Source organism: Pezoporus flaviventris, unplaced genomic scaffold (genome assembly GCF_033815535.1).
Source record: "Pezoporus flaviventris isolate CSIRO_AGI_PZ_B2104156 unplaced genomic scaffold, CSIRO_AGI_Pfla_v1 ptg000013l, whole genome shotgun sequence".
Lineage (NCBI taxonomy): Eukaryota > Metazoa > Chordata > Aves > Psittaciformes > Psittacidae > Pezoporus > Pezoporus flaviventris.
Window position 1 is genome coordinate 15,650,752 of NW_026892561.1, and position 27,735 is coordinate 15,678,486.

The 27,735-nt window shown below is 40.2% G+C and overlaps 1 protein-coding gene across 3 annotated transcripts in view; it reads left to right on the forward strand.

Moving 5' to 3' along the window:
- The window catches only part of ATF6 (activating transcription factor 6), a 74,372-nt gene that overhangs the window by 34,995 nt on the left and 11,642 nt on the right, over nucleotides 1-27,735 (forward strand). For 2 of the 3 annotated variants that reach the window (XM_061451777.1, XM_061451778.1), the window contains exon 15: nucleotides 21,448-21,532. In XM_061451777.1, the coding sequence (XP_061307761.1) occupies nucleotides 21,448-21,532 (85 nt within the window). Of the gene's footprint in view, nucleotides 1-21,447; nucleotides 21,533-23,193; nucleotides 24,333-27,735 lie in introns of those variants that run through there. The other variant, XM_061451779.1, reaches the window with a different exon arrangement.

Genomic DNA, 27,735 nt, shown 5'->3' on the forward strand with positions numbered 1-27,735 from the left:
ATTTAAGGATTTCTCAAGTTCTGCAAACAAATTTTCACTGAAGTGATTAAGCCAAATTTAAATCAGAACTTTTGTTCTTTGTGTGAATGCTCAGTGTGCTAGGAATAAAAATATCTACATTGTGTTTTGCTTTTGTTGGCAATAAGTCTTTGCTGTATTAATTGTATTATTTGGGATGATATATTACTTTCAGGCAGCAAAAACTTATAATGCCTGCCTTTGACTTGCTTGTGTAGCAGTAGTTTGCTGTGCTGTGCACAGAGTAATGGCAATAGCCTGAATTGATTCAAAGAGTAAGGGTGAGACGGGTTCACATTCACTGCACTCTTGATGCCATCTACATCCTGCAGGCAAAGCTGCTTTATAAGAAGTCAGCTTCAGATGATGTTTCATAGCCAGAAATTCAGTCCTAACATGTACTTTTCTCCTATTCTGTTGCACTTGACAATGGGTGGTTTTCACTGAACATGAAGTTTTCTGCTGTTGACTTTGTGGATTTCTGTGGACTAGGATGTATAATTTGGTCTTTCATTCAGATAAAATGCACTGATTAGACTCACATAGTCCTGCTGCTCTGAAAGACACGTTAGCTATCTAATACGTTTGAGTCCTGTGGGTTTGCAACTGCTGCAAGTTAAGATGCATCTTTTTGAAAGATTTTACAAACTCCCCTTTCTCCTGGGGAGCCTAACCTTAGCTATTCAGAGGAAAAAACTGCTTTATCCCAGGATTTTAAGAGCTTGTCCTATATTGTATACAGATGCTGAGAATAATATTTGTGGAAAGAACTGAGGCTCAGGGCATAGTATCTATGATAAGATTGTTGTCCTTTTCAGAGCAGAGGTCACCCTTTAGCCTCTCTTCTCTGTGAGGCCAGCCCTTGCCTCCCTGGGAAAATTTGAGAAAGCAAACGGTGTGTGTGATTGTGCTTCAGCATGCCTTGAAGCTCTGCAGACCAGCCTCTGTCAAATTATGGATTTATTTGACTTTCAAATTTGAAAATCCATTATGAAAACCTCCTGTTTCCATCAAAACGTCACTAGTGAAAATGAAGTCTGGCCTGCTGCATTCTTTGTTACGAATTCCTTCTTTTCTGGCTAAACTGTGGATTTTTTTCTGTGTCAGAGAAAACTTTCTCCTCCCAAATCCTTGCTGTTCCTATGAAAAGAGTGAAGCAAGCTTGCTCTCTGATCTTTCTTGGGCTGCTGTCCTTCCTCGTGTGGAATATTCCTGATAGGTTAGGAGTAGGGAAAGATGACTGTCAAAGGGAAGTGGTGTGGAGAAGGTTTCTCTATGGCCTTCTGGTTTCTCAGCTGGGGACGATGTTGCTTTTGGTAGCATCTTAAGAGCTTAGCCTAAAAACCTCCAGAGAGAAATATAATAATCTAAGATTAAGTCTGAAAATTTATGTTGGTCTATGGAGCACAAATGGCTTTACCTCAGTCCTGGGATTATCAAAATACATGTGTATGAGAACAACACAACTCCAAGTTTAAGTAACAGGAAGCTCCAAAGAAGTTTTCGTAGGTTTTCAGCTAAAGGATCTCAATTCTTCAAAATAATTTCTATCTATGTCTTCAGGTATTTTCCAGAAAAACCTCTGATTGCTTCATTATTTCTCCCTGTTGTTACTCTGCAACACCTAGAGGTTGTGTTCCCATGTAAGAACATATTTCAAGAGTGAAGTAACAAAGGGCTATGCATGTGCTCTAGCAAGCAATCAGACTGAGTGAAGAAGAAAGAGAAGGAGCCAGGCAATGAGACGCCTTGGATGTGCAGTGAGTGGAAACCAGAGGAGCAGCCAGCAAGTACCAGTTGCAGTGTAGTGTCTCCTGGGCAGCAGCTCTTTGGCTTAGCCAGATGCAAACAGTGATTAGGACGGACCTGAACAAGAATGCAAAACGCGTTTCTGAGAAGGGAGGTAATGCCTGTCACATCAAGTGAGGTTTTGTTTCCTTTGGAAGTGTCTTGTCTGTTACTAGCTCTCCAAGACATTTTGGAAGCAAAGTCTTAGTCATTCTGATTTTTATCTCTTTGGATCCCTTTAAACCCCACTGTCCTCCAAATAAAATTGAGAATGAATGTGGTGTTGAGGACAGATGTATAAGCAGACAGAAAAGTTCTGTGAATATGTCTGGCATGGAGCAAAAGATACTCTTGGGATTTGTGTGTATAGTCTTGATTTGTTTGTCTTCTATATGGTTGGTGGAACTTCATGAATCATATTAATGCTGTCACTAAACTTATTTCAGCCTTATATGTCCCAGGCCTAACTAATACTTTGTTATTTTTAAACTAGTATTTGGAAGGACAACATACACTGTAGATAATTATAGTGAAAATAAAACATACTGCAAAAAATGTCTCCAAAACCCAAACTGGTTGCAGACAGACGTGACCAGTAATAGTATACATGTATTTAAAATATGCTGCATGCTTGACAGACAAAGAGTGGTGGGCAAGAAATAGAGGAAGGTTGTTGGTTTTGGAAAGCCTTTGTAAAAGAGCCACTGCTTATGAAATTGGTGTGGACATAGGCTAGAGAAGTATAATTGGGAAGTGTGGGAAGAAGATGTGATTATAAAATGGGAATTGTCTCAGCAAGGAAGTGACAGCGGTATCTCACTTATTAAGAGTAGAGAACAAACAACTGCTGGCATTAAAGTGAGCAGGAACACAAGTTTATCCACAAACAAGTAATGTGAATTCAATTAGAGCAGGCAGTGGAAATGCAGCTCTGAAGCAGTTCCTTTCCTTCAGGAAATAACAAGCTTAATAATGCATTAATAATACTTTAATAATGCTAGGTAATAATGCATTTCCTTTAGTGATAGCATGGTATTCATTGAAGAAAATTTGGGTTTAATTATTCTGAACAGTTCCCAGAAGGGAATGATGGGCTCTTGCTTTGTGATCTGTAGCAGTATTTAATTACGGAATTGATGCTGACGAAGCCCTAACTGTATAAAGACAAAAATGACACCTTCAGCTCTGGAGCTGCAGTAGCCACTATGGCATTGACTTGTGTTTGGTAGGAATGAGCTTCTGAATGAAAAAATTACCTTCATGATAGTTTATTTGCCTTGAATTAAGTATGTGCAGAGCGCACTTTGAAATACCCATGCTTATTTTCTTAGTTGCACTTCACACCTTCACAACTTCAGACTAGATTTTCAGACTAAATTTCCAGATTTTATTTCTGACAGCCCTACACAGAATCTTTAGAAAAGTAGAATTTGCAGAATTGAGATGTTCTTGGTTTCATTAGGTAGCATTTGTGGCCACAATAGAAATCATACCTTTTATTGAATGTTAATTATGATGATATTACATCAAGAGCAGCATTTAAAATCTTAGGCATGCTTTTAGAGTTAATTCTGGTCAGAGAAAGTTATTTGCTTCCAGTTTGAATTACTTCTTTTGCCAGATTTTTGGCTGGACAGCACACAAAGCTTGTTTTATGAAGTAAGAGCCCAGGTGCTATTATGAGTGTGTGCTGATCATCATCACCTCCCACTGGACCAAACAGAACACTTGTGGCTTCCAGGTTTTATTTTTAAATCACACTCCTAGGACAAGAAGTGTGATAAAATTAAATGTACACTTTCATCTGTTGAACTTTGGGATTTGAATCTTGTAACTGACTTTAAAACTGAGAGTGGAACATAAAACTTGTTTTCTACTTCTGGGACTTGTGGTTGCTTGTGGCCTATTTACTGGGATGCAGTAGGTGCAGAAATTCACTTGCTCCTTATGAAGGGCTAAGAAATGTTAGGAGACTCTCTGGCACCTAAATCTGCTCTCTATGAATCTTAGAAAGCAGTAGGGTCTTTTCCCCAAAATGCAGTCTTTTTTTCTTCACTGTGCTTTATCACAGTATCAGGATGGGTCTGCTGCAGAAGTGTATGCTCTACGGTTAAATGCTTCTATATAGGTTAAAAGACTTCTATATAGGTGTGTTCTGCCTGTGTCCATAGCAGGTTCTCACAGCTTAATTCTTTTACGATGTATTTCCATACCAGCTGGGTAGACTTTTGTTTCTGATAGTTGAAGCAGAGAGATGGGTCCAAGAATGAGATAATTTTGTTTCATGCCTGGTATAGCTTGCTCCTCACCATGTAGTTGGATAAACTGGAGTTTTGCCAGCATAGTTGACAGAAACTGTCTGTCTTTGGGTCAGTGATTAAGAATTTGGGCTAACTCAGGCTAAGCTGAGAGATCTTTCATGCTGGAAACCACAGGTCAGGAAATCCTCTTTGTGTTTCGATTGCAAACGTTAAAATGTGCCTATGAATCATGCTGGCACTAGTAAATACTTCTGATCAAGAGAAGGCAAAGCTATGTGGGAGGCCCATGCGAACAACTCAGCAGCATGGTACACCATGAAAGTACTAGGTAGAACTAGCCTATTTGTTAAATTCCATATGGCCACTGCCCTTGGAGGTCAGTTAACAAAGCTCCACTAAGCATTGCGTTGCATAAGTGATTATTATCATTCCTTGGTGTTGTGACTATCCAAAATGAATTTTGAAGTGTCAGCTATCTCAAAGAGATGTCATACCCAATATGAGGAAAGCAATCTTAAGCTGTGTTCAGACTGAGAGCTCACTCTGTAAGTAAGGTACACAGGCCTTATTCTCTTGATCTTAATCTAGTCAGGCTCCTGCGCATTAAACAATACTCTCCCTTGAGACTCTAGAAGTGGACATTCCCAAGCTGTTCTTCAATGATGGTTCCTTCTCTGAAGCTTTGGCGAGTGTGGGGGTTCCTGGATTGAGTCACTTGTTAGCATCTAGGAGGCTCTTGTTTAATCTCCTTTCCAGGAAACCAGCATGCAGCTTTCCTCCTTTCTAAGAACAGTCCTGAGTGCTTGGACCTGGAGTTTTTCATCAAGGTCAGGAACTCAGTAGGTAGTCACTGGGCAGGTGACTACTGGAAAACAAGGTTGAAAAGGAACCATTGTGTTACCTTAGGTAGTCTGGAGCCAGCATCTCCAGAAGGATGTCTCTTTGGCATCGGGGAAGGACGCTGTGGGTTTCTCTTTGCTTTTGCTAAACCATCTGTTTGGAATTTGCTTACCAGCTGTAAGCTGTAAGTTTCCGGCAGGCAACAAAGGTGCAAGAAGTTTCCTAAATTCTCAAGCTCAGTTTCCAAAGCACCCATGTGGAGAAATGTGGGCAAAAATAAAACAGGGCATAAACATTTGGAGAAAAAGGACAGATGCAGCAGTTTTCTTGATGTAAAATTTTTACAAAAGCACTTAATTGTGGCTCTAGGAAAATAAAGAGAAATTGTAAAGAACTACATTTACACAAGCAGAAGGGAACTGTTTAGGTTCAGGCTAAACACAGAGGTGATACTATAAATGCTAAGAAAGGAGTTTTAAGCCAGCTGGGTAAACTGTTGCAATGTCGTGACATGATATTTCCGTTTGGGTGTAGAGTTGACTAGTATCAGCTTTGTATGGCAATCCAGGATGAGAATTTTACCCACAGCTCATGACTTGTCAAAAGGACATAACAAATGCATGTAAAAAGTGTGTGTGTACTTCAGTCTCATTACCTTGCACATGTGTGTCAGTAAACAGGAGACTACAGCTGCAGACCTTGTCAGGGAGAACAGCCTGGTGTCCTGTATGTTCTGGATAATTAGCTTTTAATTCCCTACAGAACTTCTGTCCTTCCTCTGTTTCCTTGGCAGTTATAACCATCACTGTCCATTACCTTCCTGCAGATTATTCCTGCAGACCGCTTCATATGGATCAAATTGTATTGGACTGTATAAACCTCTCCAAATCTTAATAATTGATTGAAGAATTTACCTGTTTGGTTATAGAAGTCACTTCCAGAAACTTAATTCTCATAGAAAATAGATGCTGAAGAGCAAGACTGGTCTGGATTAAAAGAAGGAAAATAAACCCAGAAACCTGTATCTCAATTATGGCACCTTTTATCCAATTCTGTTACAAATCACCTTCATCTGCTTGCAGTACTTTTTCTGTTTGAAAACATCCTGGCAGAGCCTTGATACAGCTGCTTTGGCTTGCATGAAATTACAGTATTGAATCTGATCCTTCAAACAATGTGCTGTCATGCTCCTTGTGTGCATTTCCCTCCCAGTAACGGCATGTGCAGTTGTTGCAGGGCTGTGTACGCTTTTGGTATGCTTAGAAGCAGATTTCTGTGTGATCAGAGGGGGAGAGGAAAATGATCTGCAGCTTGGGGACTGCCTGGAGTTCATGTTGCTTTGTGCAGGTCAGGGGTAGCTTCTACAGAACCAGGAGGTGTTCAGAGAGCAAGAGGCAATGGAAGTGAAAAGGAGTGCATCCACCAGGATGAAGTATCCTCAGGCTCATGCTCTTCTGCATACCCTCGCATCAAAGGCCTGTTTAGATATTTGCATTGGTGATTTTGGGTAATAGAAAAAATACAGAATATAGCTATTAAATTGGTTGATGACAAACTAGGTGGCCCTCCAGCTGTGTTGGAGGAGAGGATTAGGAGTTAGGGCCATCAGGGTGCTCAGTACCTCTCATGTTTTGTGGAAGTTGTAGTGAGTCCAAGATGTTTAATTCTTGCATAGAATTAAAGCCACTACAGTAGTAAGAAAAAGAGGGGAGGGTTCATATGGGAGTGTAGTTCAAATGATTAAAAAAGTGTTCATGCAATTGATGCTGTCCATATAGTGAAATCAAGTTTTTTGCCATAGTATTTGTAGCCTCAGTGTCTAAGAGTATGCTGTTGTACTTACTTGTCTAAAACCTTCACGCATCATTTTTCACATCTTTATTCTATGATTAGAATTCCAAAGAGCCTTTCTTTGACCTGAAAGTCTGCTGTATTTTGAGATAGTTAGAAAACCCAGAAACTCCAGTGGGTTGGTGAAATGTTGTCACTGGGGCATTTCATTTTTTAAACCCACATATATGAAAACACAGCTTCTCTGGTTCTCTGATACAGTTGTATCATACTTTGCAGAATATTGGCAGAAAATGTTGAAATTAGCTTGAATTTTCTTTTACAAGCAAAATCTACATAATTAGAATACTTGAAGGCAAAAGCATTAACTGTAGTTCTAGATGTTTAAGTTAGCAGCACATGTCAGGTGAGATGTGCATAGTTAAAGGCACAGAACTGCACCCATTCATTTCTGTTTGATATCACTGGCACCATCTCCCTGTACACCAGAGTTTCTAAATAATCATTAATGAAACGGATTTTGTAAAAATCCACCACTATGGAGTTTGGCTTCATTGTCTCTGCAACTACTTCAGGTAATTGCAGGTTGCTCCTAGATTGACTGCTTTGTCTCCTCTTCAGCAGACTGAACCAGCCTAGCTCCCTTTATCTCTCTTCACAGATCACATGCCTCAGGCCCTGACCTGATCTTAGTAGCCTCTGCTAGCCCTGCTCCAGTTTCCTCACGTCTGTCTTTGCTTTGGAGAAGGGTACCCCAAATTTTACGTGCTATTCCATCTATAGTTTCACAATGCTGAGCAGAAGGTCACAAAACTCTCCTCAGTGCCCTGGCCACACTCCCTAAATTTGGCTTAGGTTTGCTTGATTTGCTGTGTTCCTTTAATACTTCTGTTTTTCTTCTGTAACTTCTTTGCATCTGGGTTTATTTCTTAAATTGTTTCACAGACTGCTGTTGCTGCTTTATGGACTACCAGGCACCACAAATTCTCAAGCACCACACAAGGCTCATTCTTCACTTAATGAGGCAGAAAACTCCTTTAAATTTTTCTGACCTGTCTCAAAACACTTACTATTGCATGGGATGAATCTCCTTCGGGAGGTGCCTCTCTCCTTCTGTAGATGTTAAAGGAAGCCCAGTCAGCTCATCAGACTTCTAAAGCTGGAAAAAATTAATCTCACCCTAAGTGGGGAGATGAAAGTCTTCTATTTGCTCCAACCAGTATGTTTTAAATGTGGTTCAGAGCTGGCAAGTATCGATAGAAGAAAACATATTGCTCTCCAGGAAGAAAGGCCCAGCCTGAAAGCTATGGCCTGATCTGTCTTTTGAGTAGCGTGCAAGCAAGCATCTTTCTACATTTTTATCTTCCTGAGGCTGACCTTACACTCTTTTAAATCTAATCTGGTGCCTGTGATCTTCCTAATTCAATTGTTATGACAGGCAGGCAGTTAATCACATGCACAGATGGACAAGGAGTGTGATGTTTTTACACCAGTTTATACTCCTGTGTTTATGCTTTCTCAGTCAGGCTTCAGACGAGGATCCAAGTAAACTATTGTCACAAGAGAAAGCTTTCTTCTAGAGAAACTGCTGGTTTGGTCATGAAAAGTGCACAGTGCCTTGCCTCCATCACAGTGCTGTAAGTTTTGATGGCTTGTATGAATTCCCAGAGCACTGCAGTAAAAAAAAATAATGTGCTCTTACACTGTTCAAAACTGGATGATTTCTTCTCTTCCCTATATACACATGAGCAGCTTCCAGGATTTTTTTAGAATAAAAACCAGTGAGTAATTAGTTTACCACCACCAAAAAGGAGAGTTGCTGTTACCAGTGTCAGTTCCTTGGTTGCGCCTCTTCGTCAGATCTGTCCTTGAGCAATTTATCATGTTGGCAGAAAAACAGCTTAGAGTTCAGGGAACTCGCAGAAGAGTCTGGCAGTTGCCAGAGGCTGGCACGGAAGGTGCGAGGACTGAGGGGCAGAGGAGGAACCTTTTGGTTCTGGTGGCTGTGCTCAGCCACCTGTAGGATATGCTCAGCCGTTCTGAAGTGCACTTCTGTATGGTAGGTTAGCAGTGATTAAGGAGGAATCCTAAATGCCAGGCATCCAGGATCCTTTTTACCACCAAGTGTGAGTTAATCATGTAACTTATTTATGTCTTTTAAGACCATTTTCAGTCAGGTTGTTTCCTTATTTTGGTTTGAGGTTTTCTTTTTTTTTGGGGGGGGGAAACATTAAAAGTTTATAGATGTTTTTTCCCTTAAAAAATGAAGTCTATAACTGATTTACATCTTCTTCAGCAACACTAGAAATTCAAATAGGGCAGACATTTGGCAAAAAAACTGGACTCAGAATTGAGACTTAGAAGTGAAACTTAGCTACAAATGTGAAGAGAAGGAAGCTCATCAGGTTGGGGTAAATATAAGTTATGTGAACCAGCGGGCAAAAAAAATGAAAGGAAACTTCATCTTCACACTATCTTGTTTCAGCTAAGATTATTAATAACAGAGGTAACAGTTTCTTTAACACTATTATATTGAATATCTCTTTAATTAGAAGAAACTATGAATAGTTGATGAAATCCTCAGCCATACAGATGTCCTGGGATATGCAGAATGAGAAACATCTTTCCAACAGGCATCTGTAATGCAATACACATTTCACAGATTAAAACGCTGCTGTCAAATTTGGATTCAGCACACTACATGTTGATATTAAAACCGTGTTGTCTCTGAAGTGACATTTTGTGAAAATCAAAAGGCAGTTTGGATTTGGAGCACCAGCCCTGGCCCAAGTGTGCCAGACCACCGGCCAGCCACTGGCAGCCTGAGAACTTTGCCTGTCCCTGCTGCCAAGACGTAGAGAGACCCACCCAAGACTGAGCTGAAGTCACTGCAGAGGTCTGGGTAAATCTCGGGGATTCAAGCAAAAAAGGCAGTCTTGATGCTGACTGAGAAGGGCGTTTGTTTCCTTGTTATCTGGTTGTGTTTGTTTTTATATCTCTCATGTTGCTTTATTCTTGTGGTTTTGACAGTGGCATTTGCATTGTGGGAAGTTATATAAAAGCATGCTTTTATTCAACTTTGGCAGAAGGTGGGGGAAACTGTTTTCTGTAGTGAAATCAGAGGAAGAGCACCCATTTCTTCAGGTTTCTTAGAGAGATGCTCCTAAAGCCACTTTACCCTTCAGTTACTGACATTGCAAACAAGATCTAGCAGCTTACTGAAAGTACTGCCTGTATTTATAAAACACTTTTCTGTGGGTGACCTGAAACATCATTTCTTGCCACTGTTGGGGAGGTGATACCTCTATTTCAGTGAAGTTTGAATTGCTGTCGGAGAGGATAAGAGGTATATTCAGGTTCATTGAGTGTATGAGGCTAAAGTATGGGGGACAGGAAAGAACAGCGGAAAAAGGTGCTTGTTGATCATAATATTCCTCGTTCAGTTTGTGTTGTGTGTGCTCTTTTGGGGCAATCTCCAGCTGGGCAGTAATTCTGGGAATCCAAAATTTGTCTTATGTAGAAGACCTGAGGTCTTGCAAGCAAATATAGAAACTCTGGGCTAACGTTTTGTCAGAGAAGCAAAGAATCTGGATTATATCCTTTTTGGTTTTACTGGACCTTATTCACAAGCCCTACCTAAATTACATGTTTTTGCAATTACAGATTGCAGTTGCAAAACTAATAGCCTGCAGATGCTATGCAAAAGCAGAGCCCTGCTGCAGTGAATTGAAGAAGGAGGGGAATTTCTTTTTATGGGTAGTAGTAATAAAACAATTAATTCCTTTTGGGTCTTAAAACTTTGTAAATTCTACAAGGATAATTGACAGACTCTACTGGGAGTTACAGGTAAGCTGCATTTCTGTGCTTACACAGCCCATGGGAAGGACGGAAAATGTCAGAGAAACACTATTCTCAAATAACTTGGAGCAAACATGTCCCAGTTTTATGATGCTCATTTGACTGGGAGAGCCTTTAGAAGAAAATCTGATTCTTACCAAACATTATAGGAAGAACATTTCTACCAGTACAAGCTGGGATGTTTTTTTGTCTTCACCGAAGCCCAGAACTGAATCAGCTATTCATGTAGACAAACCTTTTCTAGTTTATCTTGAAATTCAGCTGATTTCCACAAATAACACATGCACAAATTATGAAAGCATTTTCAGGTCCTTAAAAACCTTCCTATATGATTTTAACTAAAACTGTTTATTTAAACATAGAATTCTGTTCTTCACATCCTCTTACTTTGCCTTTAGGAATTTTTTTTTTTTTATCTGCTGCCAAACCAAAATTACATCATGGCAAATGCATGCATTGTTCTTTACTTTCGGGCCTTGCAAAGCAGTTCTGCAGACAAGTTTAATTGGCTTGATTTCTGTCCAGTCTCTGTCCTGTGCCTTCCTTGTTCACATGTCCTTTCTTTCTCTTCCCTATACAGAGGTAAAAAGACAAAATTGGAAGGAAGAGTATGTTTATGATAGAAATAAAGTCCAAATGGGGTGCCTTCACATCATTCTCCGTTGCAGTCGGACTGGCTCTGCTGTGCCTCATGGTGTGCCTAATTAATGTGTACACACAAGTAAACTGTGATTTCCTGGAGTATTTCTGATACACAGGGGAAGGCTGATGGTATTTAGTGCCCCTTATTTAGGATGTGTTGCAAGTTAAAAATGAGATTCAGAAAGCTTGGATGGAAATGAGGCAAGTTCATCTTGGGTAATTCGCAGCAGGTGTTACTTTGTTAACAGGGTAAAGATAGATGTTTCAGTGGAACAGAAGGTTAGCGGTCCTGTCTTCTGGAAGTATGCTTGTATTCTGATTCCTGAAGGGAGACCAGGAGTCCTTCTCAGAAGCCACTGGGTTGTCTACTGCTTGGCTAACAGATACCTAATTACCAGCATATTTCAGTGTTATCTTAAGGCATAATTCTTTCTCTTCAGCCTTGGAAATTGAAGAGAGGGAATGTAAACCATGAAAGGTAGAAAAACTGTATAGTATATAATTTTTTTCCACCTTTATATGACATCTGCTTTACAGCTGCTTTTGGTGTGTCAGAGTAATACTTTGCATTATAGTCTGTTGTGTATTAGAAAGGTGTTGCATTGGTCTTCTCAAATCGTGATGGAGTAATGAGATTCTCTTTCATTTTTATTCTTGCTTTCTCAGTTGTAACCTTGATCTTCTACCTAGCGGGAACTGAGTCAGATACTAAATGAAACAAAGGGGAACAAATTAAGCCAGGAAGACATGAGTTCAAACCAAGGAAAGGAAAGCAATTCATACAATAGAAATAGATTTGTGGAACTTCTTGCCAAAATTCATTATAGATGCTATAAGCTTACATGTATTCCAGGGATGACTGAGAAGGTTCATGGAAGAGAAATCTACTAATAGCTATGAAATATATGGAAGTCACATCTTTGTCATAAAATGCCTAGAACAGTAATTGAAAGTGGTCGGTGGCTGGAAGACAGGTAGAGAAAAGTGTCATATCTGTACACACTGCTTGTTTCCATTTTAGCATGATAAGTTGGCTTTCCTTGGAGTCAGAAGAGGACAGCATCAGTTCTCAAGCAGCAGCAGGAATGTCCAGCCCAGGACAGGCAGGAAGAGGAAATCAGGAGCAGCTACAGCATCAGGAAAGCTTAATTTGCCTCAAGTCATTATGAAACTTGGTCTGCTTCTACACCTGGAAAGATTTTTTTTGTTCTAAAATAGAATCATATGTGACTGCTGTTGTGTCTTGGATCTTTTGGGATTCAAGGCTCAACACCAAGGAGAGGTGACCTGGATTAATGTCTATGCCTGAGACACTTGCAATCCTTAAAAAAATCTAAACTAGATCACTTTAATTTGGCCTTTGATTTTTAGGTTCTTTTTGGTCTTTAAGGCAATGTAACATAATTTCAATCCAAAAGGAGAAGGGACAAAAAGTAGTTCTTGCTTTACTGGTATTTGCTGTCTCTGTTTGTGAACTGCACAAATGGACACACCTCACAGCAGGTTTCCATGTTTTTATTAGGTTCCATAACCTTTTGATTTCGCAAATCAGAAGAGATTCTTTGCCACTGGTCCTGCTTTACACCAAGAAAATGCTCCAAAGCTGACCCTGGCTTATAAACAAGCAGCAGTGCTGCCATTGAAGGGAATGGCGGAAACTTCTTCCAAAGGAGGCATGTGACAGAGTGTATTTTCCATTCCTCTGAGGTCTCCGGGATTTTCACAAGGCTCTCTGACTCACAGTGAGGTGCTTTCCAGTTAGTTTAGTTTTGGAGCCCAGGCCATATCACATCTGGTAGTAGCTCAGCTGACAATAAAAGGCACTAAAGACTTCTTCATTAAAAGGTCTCTCATGTGGGAACTAAACTGGATAGCAGCTCCCTTTTCTGCAGGGACAGTGACCAGAAAGTGGTCCAGAGTGCAGTTAGGTGTTGCTTATAGAAATTTGTCTGAGAATGTCAGAAAGGTGTAATCTTATACTACAGGATATTTTATTGACTGTGGGATTGAGCTATTTCTGGTAAAACACTTAAAAAACATATCTCATCACTTCATTGCTGTATGCGAAGTATAGACCATAAAAACCACCTGTGCACAAAAACACTGGGATTGGAACAGCATCGGTGTGAATAGGAGCACTTTTGGCAAAAATACAAGCATTAAAAGAAGCTCTGTTCCCACCACTTCTGGGAGCTTTCCTTGTATGGGACAGTATCCCCCTTCCTCTACCCCCAAATAGGCTTAAAACTTTGAAAAGTAATTAAATTCCATGATTAGGGGTTGGAAGTTGAATTCTCGATTGCAAACTCTCTTTTTAAAGTATGCTGCAAAATCAAACTGTGTTAATACATGCTATCTAACCTCAAGTTTAATATTTGCAGAACTGGTACTCTTTCAAATTAAGTTAAATTGTTATTGTTAAACTCAAAGTAGTAAAACTACTGGAGCCTTCCAGGGTGGGCTGTCAAGAGCCAGTGAAGAAAGGCTGAGACCTTGTGAATTTTTATTGTGGGTTTTCTGTGGATTCCTTGCAGTTGTTATCCCATCTTTAACTTGCTCCCATGCTCATCTTTCTGTGTCATGGATTCTCTGTGACGATCCATGATGGGGTGAGTAAATCTACTTGGATTTATAAGGTCTACCTTAAAAAAAAAAAATCAATTTTAAAAACAAGTTAAACAAGTTTACAGTTCATGGTATAATGAGCAAGTGTTGTGGCTGAGTCACATTTTGCGTAGAGGTTTTAGCTGCTTTCCTCTCTCTTTTCTGCTCTTAAAAGTATCCCTGTGCTTTTCAGATGTAAATGTTGGATTGAAATGGTAGGATATCGGCAGTTTCAGAGGCACCCTCCCCTCTGTAGTTACTGTCCTGTTTAATGTCCACTTACAGTAAAAACAGCGTTGCAGCAACTTCTGGCATTTTCAGAGGGACCAGTACTCTATCTAGTGTGGTGTATCCTCAGGACACCATATGGTTGCCATCACCCAACTGAATCAATAATGAAATTATACAGCCGTTTCCTCTACAAATTTGTAAACTTTCATACACCTCCTCTTTGAACTGACAGAGGAAACCAGAAACATACGCCAAGACCTGATTCTCATTTACACCATGATCTGTGCTGTGTGCTTTGCAGTGTAGGGGCCTGCCATGGTAAATGAGAATCAGCCCTTAGGCCATGAGTGCATTGCAGTAAGTTCTCTTCCCAGGAGAACAGCCTCTTCTTGTGTCCAGAAGGCTGCTGAAGTTCAGCCCTAGCAGTCTTAATGAAATTCTGGCATCAGAGGTACCGTTTCCCGGTCAGGAGTCACAAGCCAAAGGCTGCAGAACTGCTCAGTGCAGGTCCGGTGGCCTGTGTAGGAGATGAGGATAGAAACATCACAGCTCTGGCAACAGCCAGACAGCCTGAAACAATTATTTTGAAATTTTCTAAAAAGTGTAAAATCTGTGGTTTGTGAAAGACACGCTGATTCATTAGCTCTGTCAGTCCAGGGTTTTAGAAAGTCCAGCTTCTCAGAGGACTGTACAGGGCAGTCTCTGAAGTTGCATGCAGCTTTTTGGGCCTGTAAAATCACGCTTTTGTTTCACACTCTGCATGGCTGAAAACATACCTCTAAAGAAGGTCCAGTGTGATCTTGCTGACCTGAAATCCCTGAAGATGTTCAGAAAGATAGGTTTGAAAAACAATACATAAATTTGATGAACAATGTTTTATGGTCAAAAAAACACCTGCTTTCAATCTGCCTCATCTTGAGATCACTAGATGTGGTCAGATAGTTAATAGATAAGTTTTTAAGATGTCAGGACATGTTGAACACTACCAAAAGTAGTGCTGTTAAAGAAAAATGGACCCCCAGCAGCTTTGGGAAGCTGCCAGCACTTCAGTGGGATATGGAAAGCTTCTCAGCCTGTATCAGCAGAGGTTGTAATCTGGTCCTAGAATCACAGCATGAAGAAATTGAGGCATGACTCCCTGTGAGACCTCTTAGTCATAAACAGAGATGAAAAAATGCCAGCTACAGTGTTTATTTACTGTAAGAAGTCTTCTGAAGCTGCCTGGACACAGTAGCCTTTGGCATACCAAAGTGCCTGGCTTTATTTGCCCTCTCTGCTCTGGCAACTTGGTTAGTTGCAATATTCTAGCACATAGGTGGTTTCCAAGGCAATGGTAAAGATCAAATCTCCTCATCAAGGCAAATTATGAGAACAGCACACTGAGGTTTTCCTTTGGTATTTTAATCCAGTCTCCTTGGAGCTTTTATTCCTGTAAAGTAACAAATGTCAGTTGTTTTCTAAAAGGTTATCCTTAGTTAACCAGAGATGGATCTCCTAGATGAAGTCTTTGTAAGAAGTGAGATAGGGTTTGTCTTACAGGAGTGGGTCACGTCTGTACTTTTCCAGGTACATGCTCTGAACCACTGGGAAGAGTCAGAGGCATGGCTTGCCCTTCGGAGGCATGACAAACAATGTTTACTTAGGCAGATGTGCTAACTACACTGTAACAAAGCCCATTTAAATCAAGTTACATTAGTTATTTTCTGATAGGTAATGCTTTTTCTCAAGATACTAGAAAAGGATTTTGAAAAACACTTATCCAAACCCTAAGCACAACAGCTCAACAAAGATCTAAGCAAATTGATTTGACAGATAAGTAACCTCAGGGATAGGAGGAAAGACAGCTCATGCTGAGAGTGCAGAGCCTTGGTGGGCTTGGAAATCCATTTCTTTGTTTCCTGTGCCAGTCGGGTATCCCTCAAATTGCATGCACATCTCTAACGTTCCCCATAGCACTGGTAATATTTTCCTCCAGTACGTGCTGCAAGGATGTTTAATGAAAATTCGTGGTATGCAGTGATGATGTTCTGTTTATGTTTTTTCATTGTGAGAGTTAGAAACAATTATTTATTTTAAATGATGCCCAAAAGTTACCTAGAGGGGACTTTGAAAACCAAACCACATAGTCTGAAGCTGATCAGCCAGTTTTGGAATATTCAAATCCAGTGGAACAGGATTTCAATTGCCAGTTGATCGTGAGGGTTAGAGATACACAAGGCTCCAAAGCTTAATCCCTGTTAGAGCCCTGACAAGAGTGATCTTTTGTAGAACCCTTAAAATCTTTATTGCAGTTCTGTGCACTGTTGAGTCCAAAAGCAGATCAGCAGGCACTGAATTAGCACAGTAAAAAGATTGTGATGAAATTAATACTATAGGGATGCCTAATTTTCAAGTGTTTACGGCTCTGGATAATTATGTTCTAATAATATAGTGTCCTCAATGTTTTGTGGTGGCAAGGACTCAATACATATGATTATTAATCAGAAGCTTAACGAGTAACAGCTTCAGATCTTATCCCCAGGAAAACATGTTTCTGTATCCCAAAATACTAAACTAAGGCAATGCATTTGTGGCTGGATTTTTAGTATCTCTGTGTTAATCTATCTGTCCATTTCATCTGGCTTCAATATCACTGAACTGTAGAGATGATCAAAAGAAAATGAGAATGCTGAAGCTAGGGTCTCATTTGAAATATTGTCTTTCCAGGCTGATATTTTTCCAGTCATTCTGCCAGCAGTCGCAGGTCTGTATCGTGTATTTAAATTATCATCTCATCTAAGTGCAAAACTTGGTCCAGGCCAAGGCCATCTGTTGTTGGGTAATAGTTGTGATTTATTCTGCCTCTGGTTTACATTCATGCTCATGGACCAGATGTTGATTTGCAAGATTTGCTTTTATTCATTTTCAGTTTTGTACCATGTGTTAATATCACAAGCAGCACTTTAATTTTAGAATTTTTTTTGTCTAGTGTTTATATTTAGGGATGAGTAATAGCATCACACATCTCTCTGGGACACAATTCAGCATTTTTCAGAACAGGGTAGGTTAGGAGAAACTATTTTTACATTTCAGAGATGCATTCAAACAATGTTACTATATGTCTAATTTCTTCCTAGTCACTAATTCATACACTCATTTATCTTGCATGTGAACAGTTATGCATTGCTTTCAAATTAAAGTTGTGAGCAATTTGAAGACTTGTGGGCTCAAGATTGTCGTAGGAAGCTAAATAGTAGGCAAAATATTTATGATGCTCTGCAGCATATCCGCTGCTACCTTCGCTTTCAATGTAGAATGAGGGTAGTTATGAAACTTTGCCAGTTAAGACTGATTGTCAGAGGGACACTCCTGCTTATAAAAGGTAAAGATTATTAGGAAGATGGATGCATTTCCTGAATTCCAGATTTTAAAAGATGGATCTTTGTAGTAGAGATTGGCAGTGTCCACCTTCTAGATGACGTGTGCATCTTGCACATTAGTTCCTGGTTGCTGTTTGGACTTAGAGCTGACTGGCTTTTAATATGGCTGTCTTGTCCAAAGTTGGTGTTGGAACACTGAAGAGCTGTATGGCAACTCCAGATTACATTTGAATACACAAATACAAGTGGAAATTACTTCATTGTCTCACTATCTGCTGTGGGAGCAGAATGCTCTGGGTCTTCCCTTTCACACTGTTCAAACTGCTCTGGTAAAACAGAGGAGTAGCAGGTGAATTGATACATTAACATACCACTTTGCTGTGTAGTTTTGGGAGGCATTTCAGAGTCTGGAAACTAATGGTAAGTTAATTCTCATGTGTTGGGTAACAGAGCACCTTCATCAACAGTGATTCCCTATGCACTTTGTTTCAGATCCAGTGAGTTGATCTTGTCAGGTTGTGTGTGGAGGGATTGCTAGTAGCAGCGCACAGGTAATAGGTATCTTACCAGTTTCTTTCACTAATGGGATTTTGTGTGGCTGAGCAGGATGTGCTGGGTCTGCCATGATCTGTGTAAAAAAGATCACTTCACTAGGCTAGACTAGATTATAATATTGGCATTTTATGTGTCTGTCCTCCTTCTTATATTCCTTTGGTTTTGAATGTCAGTAACTGTGGTCTAGAAAACAATGCTCCTTTTGTTTCTCTGAGTCAGGGAAAGAGACTGTCAGGGTGGGATTCATTAAATACAGCTTGAGGTGTTTGGATGTTGGTTGACCAGTCTGAACTAGACTGTTTTCATGAGTTACTGAACAGCAGCAGACTCCTCTAGAGCTCTTGTCTTCTCTAGTGCTGTCTTGGTGTGGAGCAAAATACTTGCTGGAGTTGCCCACCAGTTGACTGATCTAGTAGAAAATTACTTGCTGGTTTTGTTAAAGTCGGTATTATGAAGACAGAGAGCACACAGTCGTGGACTGCTTGTTTCTTCTTTGCAGCTCTTGAATGATCATTCACAGAAGTCTAAAATTAGTTGAGACTAAAGCTAAGTTCTGTTATTAAAAAAAAAAAAAAGCGAACAAAAAATCCAGCTTCTAGGTGAGATAGATCTAAAAAAAGGTGAATTTTGCATTTTACTTTCAAAGTAAGGTTTTAGAATAAAGTGTTGTTTTCCAGCAAATCAGTTTGGTGGAATCTGAACCTGTCTGGCACTGTTAATGAATAGTTTGACTGTGTTGTAGTCATGGAAATACAACTTGTGCAAGGTCAGTCTGAGCCAAGTCTTTTAATTTAACCATGATGGAGGAGATGCAGAGCTTGTAAAGGCCAAGTTGGAGGTGTTTGCACCGTCTCTGTAGTTACAATAGGACTCTTATGAGAAGTTGCTACTGCCTGTCTCTGTCCTGTGGACTGCAGAAAGAAACTCACAGGATCACAGAAATGGGTAGAGAAAACCTCTGCAGTGCCTAGCCTAGCTTCCTCTGTGAAGTGGAACTGTTGCTGACAATAGATACAGGCAGCCATGGCTTTGTATAGCTGGGTCTTGGAAACCTCCAAAATCCTCTAGCTCTCTGCTGACTTATTCCAGGATTACACCATGCTCTGCATGAAAAACTGTTTCTAAATATCCAACCTGAACCTCCCGTGGTGCAGCCAAGAAAAGGAACTGTGCAGGAGGAACTGGAGGAATTTTCCTTATTTCGGTGCTATCCAGAAATTTCTGTCATGACACTGATGTTTCTTTCTGTAGAGGTTCTCCAACTGTAAAGTTTTTGTGATAGTTCTTAATATAATTTATCCATATAGTAAATTAAAGTGCTGTTATAAGCAAAACTAAGCCAGCATCAATTAGTGTACCAATATTCAGATATGTTGGCAAAAAATAATAGTTATTTGTAATGATTCACAGGTCATCATATATGCAGTATTTGTGTTTTGCTGGGTTATGATGTTATGGTCTCTCAGAAGTATTGAAAAAAGAAAAAAAGAACACAACAGGATAAGCATTTTTAAAGCAGTGTTAAAAATAGTCATCAAGTCATGACAAGAACATTGTTACAAAATCCGTTTTTAATGGACATCTTACCTTTAGACTGTTCTCTTGGGAACACTGAATTTCAAGAACAGTTTTTCTGTAAAGTTCATTGCCTGAGTGTTGTCTTAATGTCAGTGGTTCAAAAATGAAATGGGAATTACATATGTGGTCTGAGAATTATAGCAGAGTGGTTTTATAATTTTGGTACCAAGATGTTTTTAATTACAGTCATACACTGAAGTAAAGTTTTCTGCTTATGGTCAGTTCTTTGTTATTCTGGGGGATTTTTTGGTGGGAAAAAGAAAGAGTGATATTTCTGCAATGTATCTACAGAACATCTTGGTATATTTAACACTTATTTTTTTGTGTAACTCAGTTCCCTGAATCTTAGACATAACAATGTAGTGTTTAGATACTAAAATGGAGAAATTACAGTTACCCTGACATTAAGATGTTAACAACAGTGTCCTGAAGGAAGTCTTAGTTCATTCTGCCAAAAAGATAACCTTGGCGAAAACCATGAGTTGTGTGCTCATTCTTCGCCCTTAAGCTGGGAGCCGAAAAGCGGCATGTGAAGTTTCCAAGTCCTGGGTTTGTAAAATACCATGGGAGTTTTACAAATGGGAAAGCACAAAATGAGATGAGAGAATCAAACCTGGTTCTGCTTTTTAACCGCATGAGAGAGATGCTGACTCTTGAAAAGTGAAAGGCAGATGTCAGGGTCTGGTTTTGGATAGTTGTAAAAACTTCTTAATGAGCTGGTCTCCACACGTTTGACACGGTGGCACCTGCCAGCTCTTGTTCTTCTCAGAGACACTGGGAGTGTATTTGGCATTGCTGGGACTGGGAGAGAGACAAACTCAGGGGCTAGGAAAATAAAGCTTTCCAGGTTCTTTGGGACCTGGAAAAGATAGTTAGCGATTGGAAGTTTTTTTCACTTAAAGCATGAGTTAGAAATTTAAACTCAGTTTGTCAATTATATAAACACACTGTTTTGTTCCTAATTAATAAGAAGTAGCAAATATTCTTCCCTCACAACTCTCACTGTGTAATGAGATGGTGCAGTGAAGCAACCTTCTGTCAGGTAAGCTAAGTTTTGAAGGGCGTGGGAAGCTTCCCTCATTGTTAGTAGCCTTTCTTTGGTCCATCCAGATCAGCATAGCACAGTAATATAGGATATGCTTGGACTGGCACTTTATGTTATATTACTTCTGTTGATAAGGGAAGACCCATATTTCCCCAGGCTGCAAGTTGAACAGTTTGAGTTCAGCAACAGCCGAAAAAAAAAAAAAAGGCTGCATTTTTCCTTGCAGTTCAGGTCCGTATCCAGAGCATCTCCTGCAGATGCAGCTTCCATTGCTTAAACCCAGGGTAGCTAGTTTTAACACTGCTGTCGTACAGCAGTACCCAGCCACCTCACAGATGAGATAAGCTACTAAAGCACAGCTTTGCCATCAAACTTCCCTGGCAGGTTTTGTCAGCAAAACTCACAATTCACACCCTGTCACAACCCTGTCTGATACAGTCCTACTGCACAAAGCATGTGGGATAGGGCTTGAGATAGATATAGCAAGATGGCATTTATTTTATAAAGCAGACAGAACTGCAAGTAGAGGCTCCAGTTCAGCAAAGCCTGTAACCACATGTTTAAATATCACTGAAGTCAAGTTAAATTACTTTAATCATATACATAAGTACTCCGTTGAATGAGGGCCTAATAGTAGTTTCCATCTCTTTCCACATGATCAAGGCTTTTTCATGTTCTGCTGTATGCGATAGGGATTTCTTCTTGGTTACACAGCCTGAGCAACTGCTGTGACTCTTGGAACACTTCCTCAACAATTTGAATTTGCTAAGCTGTCATAAATAGTTTTATATGGAATGCCTCTGAGATAGAATGGAAAGGAATTTTCCCAGCTCTACTTCCAGGGTAGATTTAACACATCTTTTCCTATGTTTTCCAGGACCACCTGTTATTGCCAGCCACAACACATAACAAGACCAGAAGACCAAAGATGTCTATAGTGTTGCCAGCTGTAAACATCAATGGTAAGTCCAAAATATGAAAGAGAATGATAGGAAAAAAAATTTCAAAGAGATGTGACTGACTTGTATGTGGAAACCAAATTTAGACTAAATGTCTATAGTTACAGCTTTGAAAAAGACATCAGACTGGTCATTACTGGGCCTTAGTTGCCAGGGTCCCTGCTGGAGTTGGGGTGCTGGTAAATCACCAGTGCCTGGTCACTGAGACTGTAATGAATGGCTGCGTGACTTGTCCAGCAGTTCGTGGTATCACATTCTAGCTCCTTCGAGGAGCTAGTGATTTATACACAGTCTCAGTGAGTTATACACGGCTGATTAAAGGTTACTTGAATGTGTTCTATCTTCTCTAACTTGGTGGCTACAAAGAACCCATTTAGTGTGGAGACTGTTCTCGTTCTCATCCTCTCATTCAGGTTCCTCCTGCATCTGCTTAGCAGGCCAAATTCCTTGGCCTTACTAGCTTGTTAGGATACCAACTGCCTTCCGTCAGCTTTCTTAGCTGTTTACCACTGTTACACAGCACTCAGCGTGAGTGGGACCTCTCAGCACAGCTTCGTCAGGATTAATAATAATCATCTTACAGTGCTGCAGGACAGCAGAGAAAACAGCTTTGCAGTAGGGGCACAGGCTTATCAGCGAAGAGAAATGCTCTTGATATGTGTTTTAGTCCCACATGAGAGACGTGACCTGTATAAATGTATTATTAATTCATGTGTTGAGGGACTGCCAAGTTAGGACATATTTGGGGCACAGGGTCACTGTCACAGTCATCAAACACATCATGAACACTGTAACAGTATAAACTTTACTTTCTGAATATCTGTGCACATAGTGCTTCTAGAAAACTTGTGTGTTCAACAGTACAAGCAAATCATAAACTCAAATGTTATTGTTAAATTCAGGCATGCTGAAAACATTATTTTATGATGCAAATTTCCATAAATTAAGGAAAAAAAAGTAAAATCAGTTTAGGTTTTCAACATTTTGATAATTGCATTTTCCCATGCAGTACAGTAAATTCAGTGTGATAATCTATAGCTAGCTATCTTAGGGGAATTTTTATTAGATGGATCAGTATTATTTTTGGCATTTATCTGCCTGAAACTCCCTTTTCATGTCCATTACAAAAATCCTTTTCTGGCTGAGCCATAAATTATCACATGCAAACGGTCTCTTTATCACTTAAAGAACAACCGCTGTTTCTAAATTGCGAAGTATTTCCTCTTAACATCTTACTGAGTCTTGTTTTACTTGAAGTAATGTTTCAGTTGTTGGAGTAAATATATTTTGGAAAATACACATCAGAAGCCAGTGACAAATCTTATCCTTGATTTATAATGAAACATTGTGAAATTTTATTTACTTGGGTTCTTTGGGAATTTTCTTCAGAACATCAGCATAATCCAGGAAATAAGAAAATGTCCAGGGATTCGGGGAGAGATGTTGAAACAGATGAAACACAAGGATAGCATTAAGTAAACAGTGCCGTCAAACACTGCTTTGTCTATGACACGTAGCCAGGTATTAGGAAAAAAATTGTAAGGAACACAAGAGGCAGTAGGTAACTTGGCTTGATTTTTAATTTGGTTATTAGTAGATTACCTAGAGGACACGATTCCCTAAAAAGTTCTGCCTGGAGAAGGTTCCATTTTCTTTCTTTTCAGAACATTGCTCCTCCACCCTATTCTGCCTCCTCCGTAGGGACTGAGCATGTCCTGAATAAGCATCTGGAAGCTAGCTGACAACAAAGCTTTCCTCCCAGCTGTTCTTTGAAGCCCACCTTAATTTTTTGTCCACCTGCAGAGAGCTGGCTGCTAGAAGAGAATGGGTCTCCCTGGGAGGATTTGGCAAAACTTTCAATGAAAGGACTTGTCCCCTGCTGTCTTTTCTTATGCCTTAGCCAGGTCTCTGTGGAAGAACAGAAACCTTTTCCACTGCCACCTACTTGCCCTTCCTTTTTGTTGCCACAAACCTGGCAGAGGAGATGAAGGGAATGAAAGTGAATGTCCTTTTCTTTGAAACTCTTTTGGAACTTCATCATTTGCTTTCTTCTTTGGGATTTTTGTCTGTGTGCTAAAGTTTACCCATGACACTGTTTCCAAACATGAAACAGCTTACAGTTCAGTCGAGAACCCTTTGAACTGCTTGGTTAGTCTTTTTCCCAGCAGAACTGTCTGACTGCACTTTGATTATTTGAGTGCCTTCTGAGCTTAGCTACAGACTCTGCCTATAGTTGGCTTGAGCTGTTCCCACCACCACTGCAGGGACAAAGGACAGGTATGGACAAAGATGACGAAGCAAAAAGAGTTGTCAATCACTGTCCTACATGACTCTGCCTGGATGTTTATGACATGATTCTGCATGACTGGTCTGGCAGTTTTCACCAGTGTACAAAGTAGAATCAAATTCATACTTTGAAGAGTTTTTCTTGGAGGGAAGAGTGGGGGTAAGTCTAGATAGTGGCAGTCCGAGTGCTTTGCAGATAATGGCAAATCTCAATGGAAAGGTTTGTGGTAGACTGGTGTGGGTATGTGAGCATGTATGCATTCAGTAAGATGAAAGTTTGAGAACAATTCTGTACAAACCAATAGTACATTACTAATGTTCAAGGCAAAAGCTTGATAAAAACTATTGAGTTGCTGTATGTTGGAAAGGAGTAAAAATGTCCATTACCTTGCAGCTTTCTCCTGTGTGCTGCTTCTGGTAAGACTGAATTGGCTTTGAATCATACTAATGTGAGCATGAGGATAAGCCAGCAAAAACCTCATTGAGGACTTATGCACAGGTGCACAGAAATAGGTTTAAATATTTAAATATATTTAATATGCTAACATGTTAAATACGTTAAAGTGTAAGTTTTTTAAGTATAATAACTTGTTACACATTGGTATGTGTTAATCCTCTCTCTTTTACCCTCTTTTCCTTCTTCCACGCCCTCTTCCAAGCCTCTTTCCAAGCTTGCTGGGCTGCCTACCCCCTGCCAGTTGACAGCCAGTACTTGCTGTCAGCTCCTCCATTTCTGCCTCCCCCAGTTCCCTCCCAGCCCTTTAGCCTTCTCCCATTCCGCTGCTGGCTGCTGCCCCTGGGTACAATTCTCCATTTTGCCACCACAGCCACCCATGCCCACATTTTGACCTTACTCTGCCCAACAACAAAGCCCCAGCGTTTGTGCACAAAAAAAGTGTCACTCACAGAAAATCTGCCTGATGGACCTTAGGGCTGGTGAGCCTGGAGAGAAAAAAGCAGAACTGGGTAGTCTTGGTTGCACTGTGTATGGTTTTGGAGGCACCATTGGTGTGCCTTAACTGAGAAGTTATTCCAGGAAGAAATATCTTTCAGTTTCTCATGGGAATGAAAGCCAACTGCAATTTACAGTTAAACTCCAGCTTTTGTTTTTAACCAAGTCATGTTTGTTATGCTGGATTGCAGCTATTATTTTAGAAATCTAACTATGCACTCGAGACCAGTTAAGTCTCCAGTAGATTTCATTCCTAAATTTGCTTTTATTGTAATTCGAAGTCTTGTTGGCTCATAACTCCAGTTCCAAATTGACATATAGGCAGTGCCTTTCTTGAAGTTTAAGTGAAAACATCTGCCATTAGCCTTCTATTTACTTAATTGCTGTAAAAAATGCAGTTACATGTAAAAAATGGGTTATAACATCAATCTTTGTATCAAAATAATCTATAGAGTACAGCACAGCTAAGCCAGTCTCCCCTACCCCAGGCACAAGCCTTTTGTCCCTGTAGAATGCCCACAGCACACCATGCTACCAGTAGTCCTCTCCTTGCAGCACACAGAAGCGAGAACATAATGTACAGTCCTTCAGTATAGGCGATAGCATTCAACATCCAGCCCAAGAAGCCACTTTAATTACTAGATTTCTCCCTAGGATTAGGTTAGGTACTCTTGCAGCATGCACTTGCTCTTGGTAGGAGCAGCTGTAAACATCTGTGCAGATGTGTACTCACCATGAGTATTGGTGCCCTGAGCAGCAGCACAAAGACCAAACAGTCCTGTTTTATTCTTAGGGTCCCTATGCAGAACAATTCCCCATACGTAAAAGTCCTTCCATCACCTGCTCTCATTTGAGGGTTGGTGCCTGCGGAACAGTGAGAGGCCTGATGAAAAAGCCCGTGGTGAGATCTGAGGCTCATTATCTGGGAATTGGCAGCCATGACAGTTTGAATTTTTTACAAATATTCTGAGTAGGTTTTTGGTCTAATGTCACACAGTGGGACTTGTCTTCAGTCTGCCTTTGACATAGCTGTGTGCCTGACCCTCTGTAACTTGTATGTTTCTGATTTCTTAAGGAGCCCTGTTCTCCTAAGGGTTGCTTTTTGTCATGAAGCATATCATGGAAATAGTCTCCTAGAGGCAGAAATGAACTGTGAACAAGATGCTGAGTTTTGCAAAATCCATGTGCTCTGTTGCTCTGTTGTGTTGGCCAGCCCCTGATCACGACCACTTCCTTCAGCCTTCCTTACCACCGTCATACTGATGTAACAGACTTCAGAAGTGCTATGAAATAATACATATTCTAAATAAAAAGGTCAATAACAAATCTAGTGTTAAGGCTTTTTGATCAAGACTGGAGTGATTTCTGCCACCAAGCATCATGATTATTTGCATGCAGTTACAAAGAATTGTCTTTCAACAGACAGCCTTGTGTAAGCCGCTCACAGATGTCCACGGCTGGTGGCAAGCTGTGAAAAATCCATAAGGCAAACAGAACCCACACGGGCTGAGAAGAAAAATACAAACAAAAGCTCTTTGGGAAGTAACAATGTTCTGTGAGTTCCCATGTCTTGGGGTTGAACAAATAAAGTCTCCAACTTCCTCTGCCTTTCAGGGTCAAGCAAACAAACGATGCCATTTCCATCTTTTGGAGAGAGAAGCAGGATTCCCAGTCAGTCATTGAAAGAGGAAGGTCTAAAGCCATACATACCATTTAATGGCAGAGGACTTCCCTGAAGGTCACTGCTTAACATTTGGGTAGCCTTCTCTCTCACTTTGAATAGCTTCAGAATGGTTTCCAGGCGGCTAATGGCCCAAGCTTTCTCTACCTGTTACTGGTTCACAGAATCACAGAATAGTTTGGGATGGAAAGGACCTTAAAAATAATCTTGTTCCAACCCCCTGCCAAGGGCATTTCATTCTTCTCATCATGCTTAGAAGCCAAGTCTTAGTCCCTGTGGCTCCTCCTCACAGCTGCTGTCCTTGGCCCCAGACTGAGAAGCTCATGCCACCCTAGTTGGTACATAGGACACATCTCCTGGCTACGCAAGCATGATCTGTAGAGGTACCTCTCTCTTTGTTTCTGCTCTTATAGCTGGATTTATCAGAAATCATTGAGAAATCAGCAACTTATAAGCTATAGTGTATAAGCAGAAGGCTCTGGAGGTTGTGTATGTAGGATTACAATCTATCTGTAAGATGAAAGAATGGTGGCTGCTTTAGTTTTTTGAGAAGATCTCTGAGAATCCTTCAAAGCATGAAGACCTAAACCAGGATGTAGGAAAATATATCTAAGAATATCTACATGTTGTAAGTCTACAGCCCATTTTGAAAATGCCACCCTTCTGCTTCTTGGGCTGCCAGTTGAGGAATAGCAGTAGTTTGGTGAAGCCTGAATGGGAAAAATCAAAGCCGTGGTCAGCTGTCAGTTAGACCTTACTGCAGCAGCTGATTACTGAGCCTGCCCTAAGAAACAGGGAGAGTCTGCTATGCTCTCTGTGCAGTCGTGGACAAACATTATGTCAAGTTACTGTGGTTCTGCTGTAATTAGGGGTGGTACTTCAGAGGTACTTCAGCTCGTGTGCTCGTGTGCTCATACAAAGCTGTGCTGTAGAGATCAGGATTGAAATCATGCCATAAGATACTTTATCAAAGAATTTTAATGACAGTTTATAATCATATTGTAAGATGTTGCTCTTGTCACTCCTGTTTTCTTTTCAAAGTAATGTAAAAGCAAAGTTTATCAAAACAGAATACCCTCCCAAACTTTCGTACATTTCTTTGAACATCAGACTCAATCATTGCCTAGATGCAGTCTTAAATATTTTCCACATATTTTATTATATTTGAGAGACTGCTCTCCCCAGCCATTGTGTGTTAATATATGTTGTCTTTGACAGGAAGGAGAAGATTAAATTACTCAAAAAAGTATGAAAGAAATCATTCAAGAATCTGCGCACAAAAGTAAT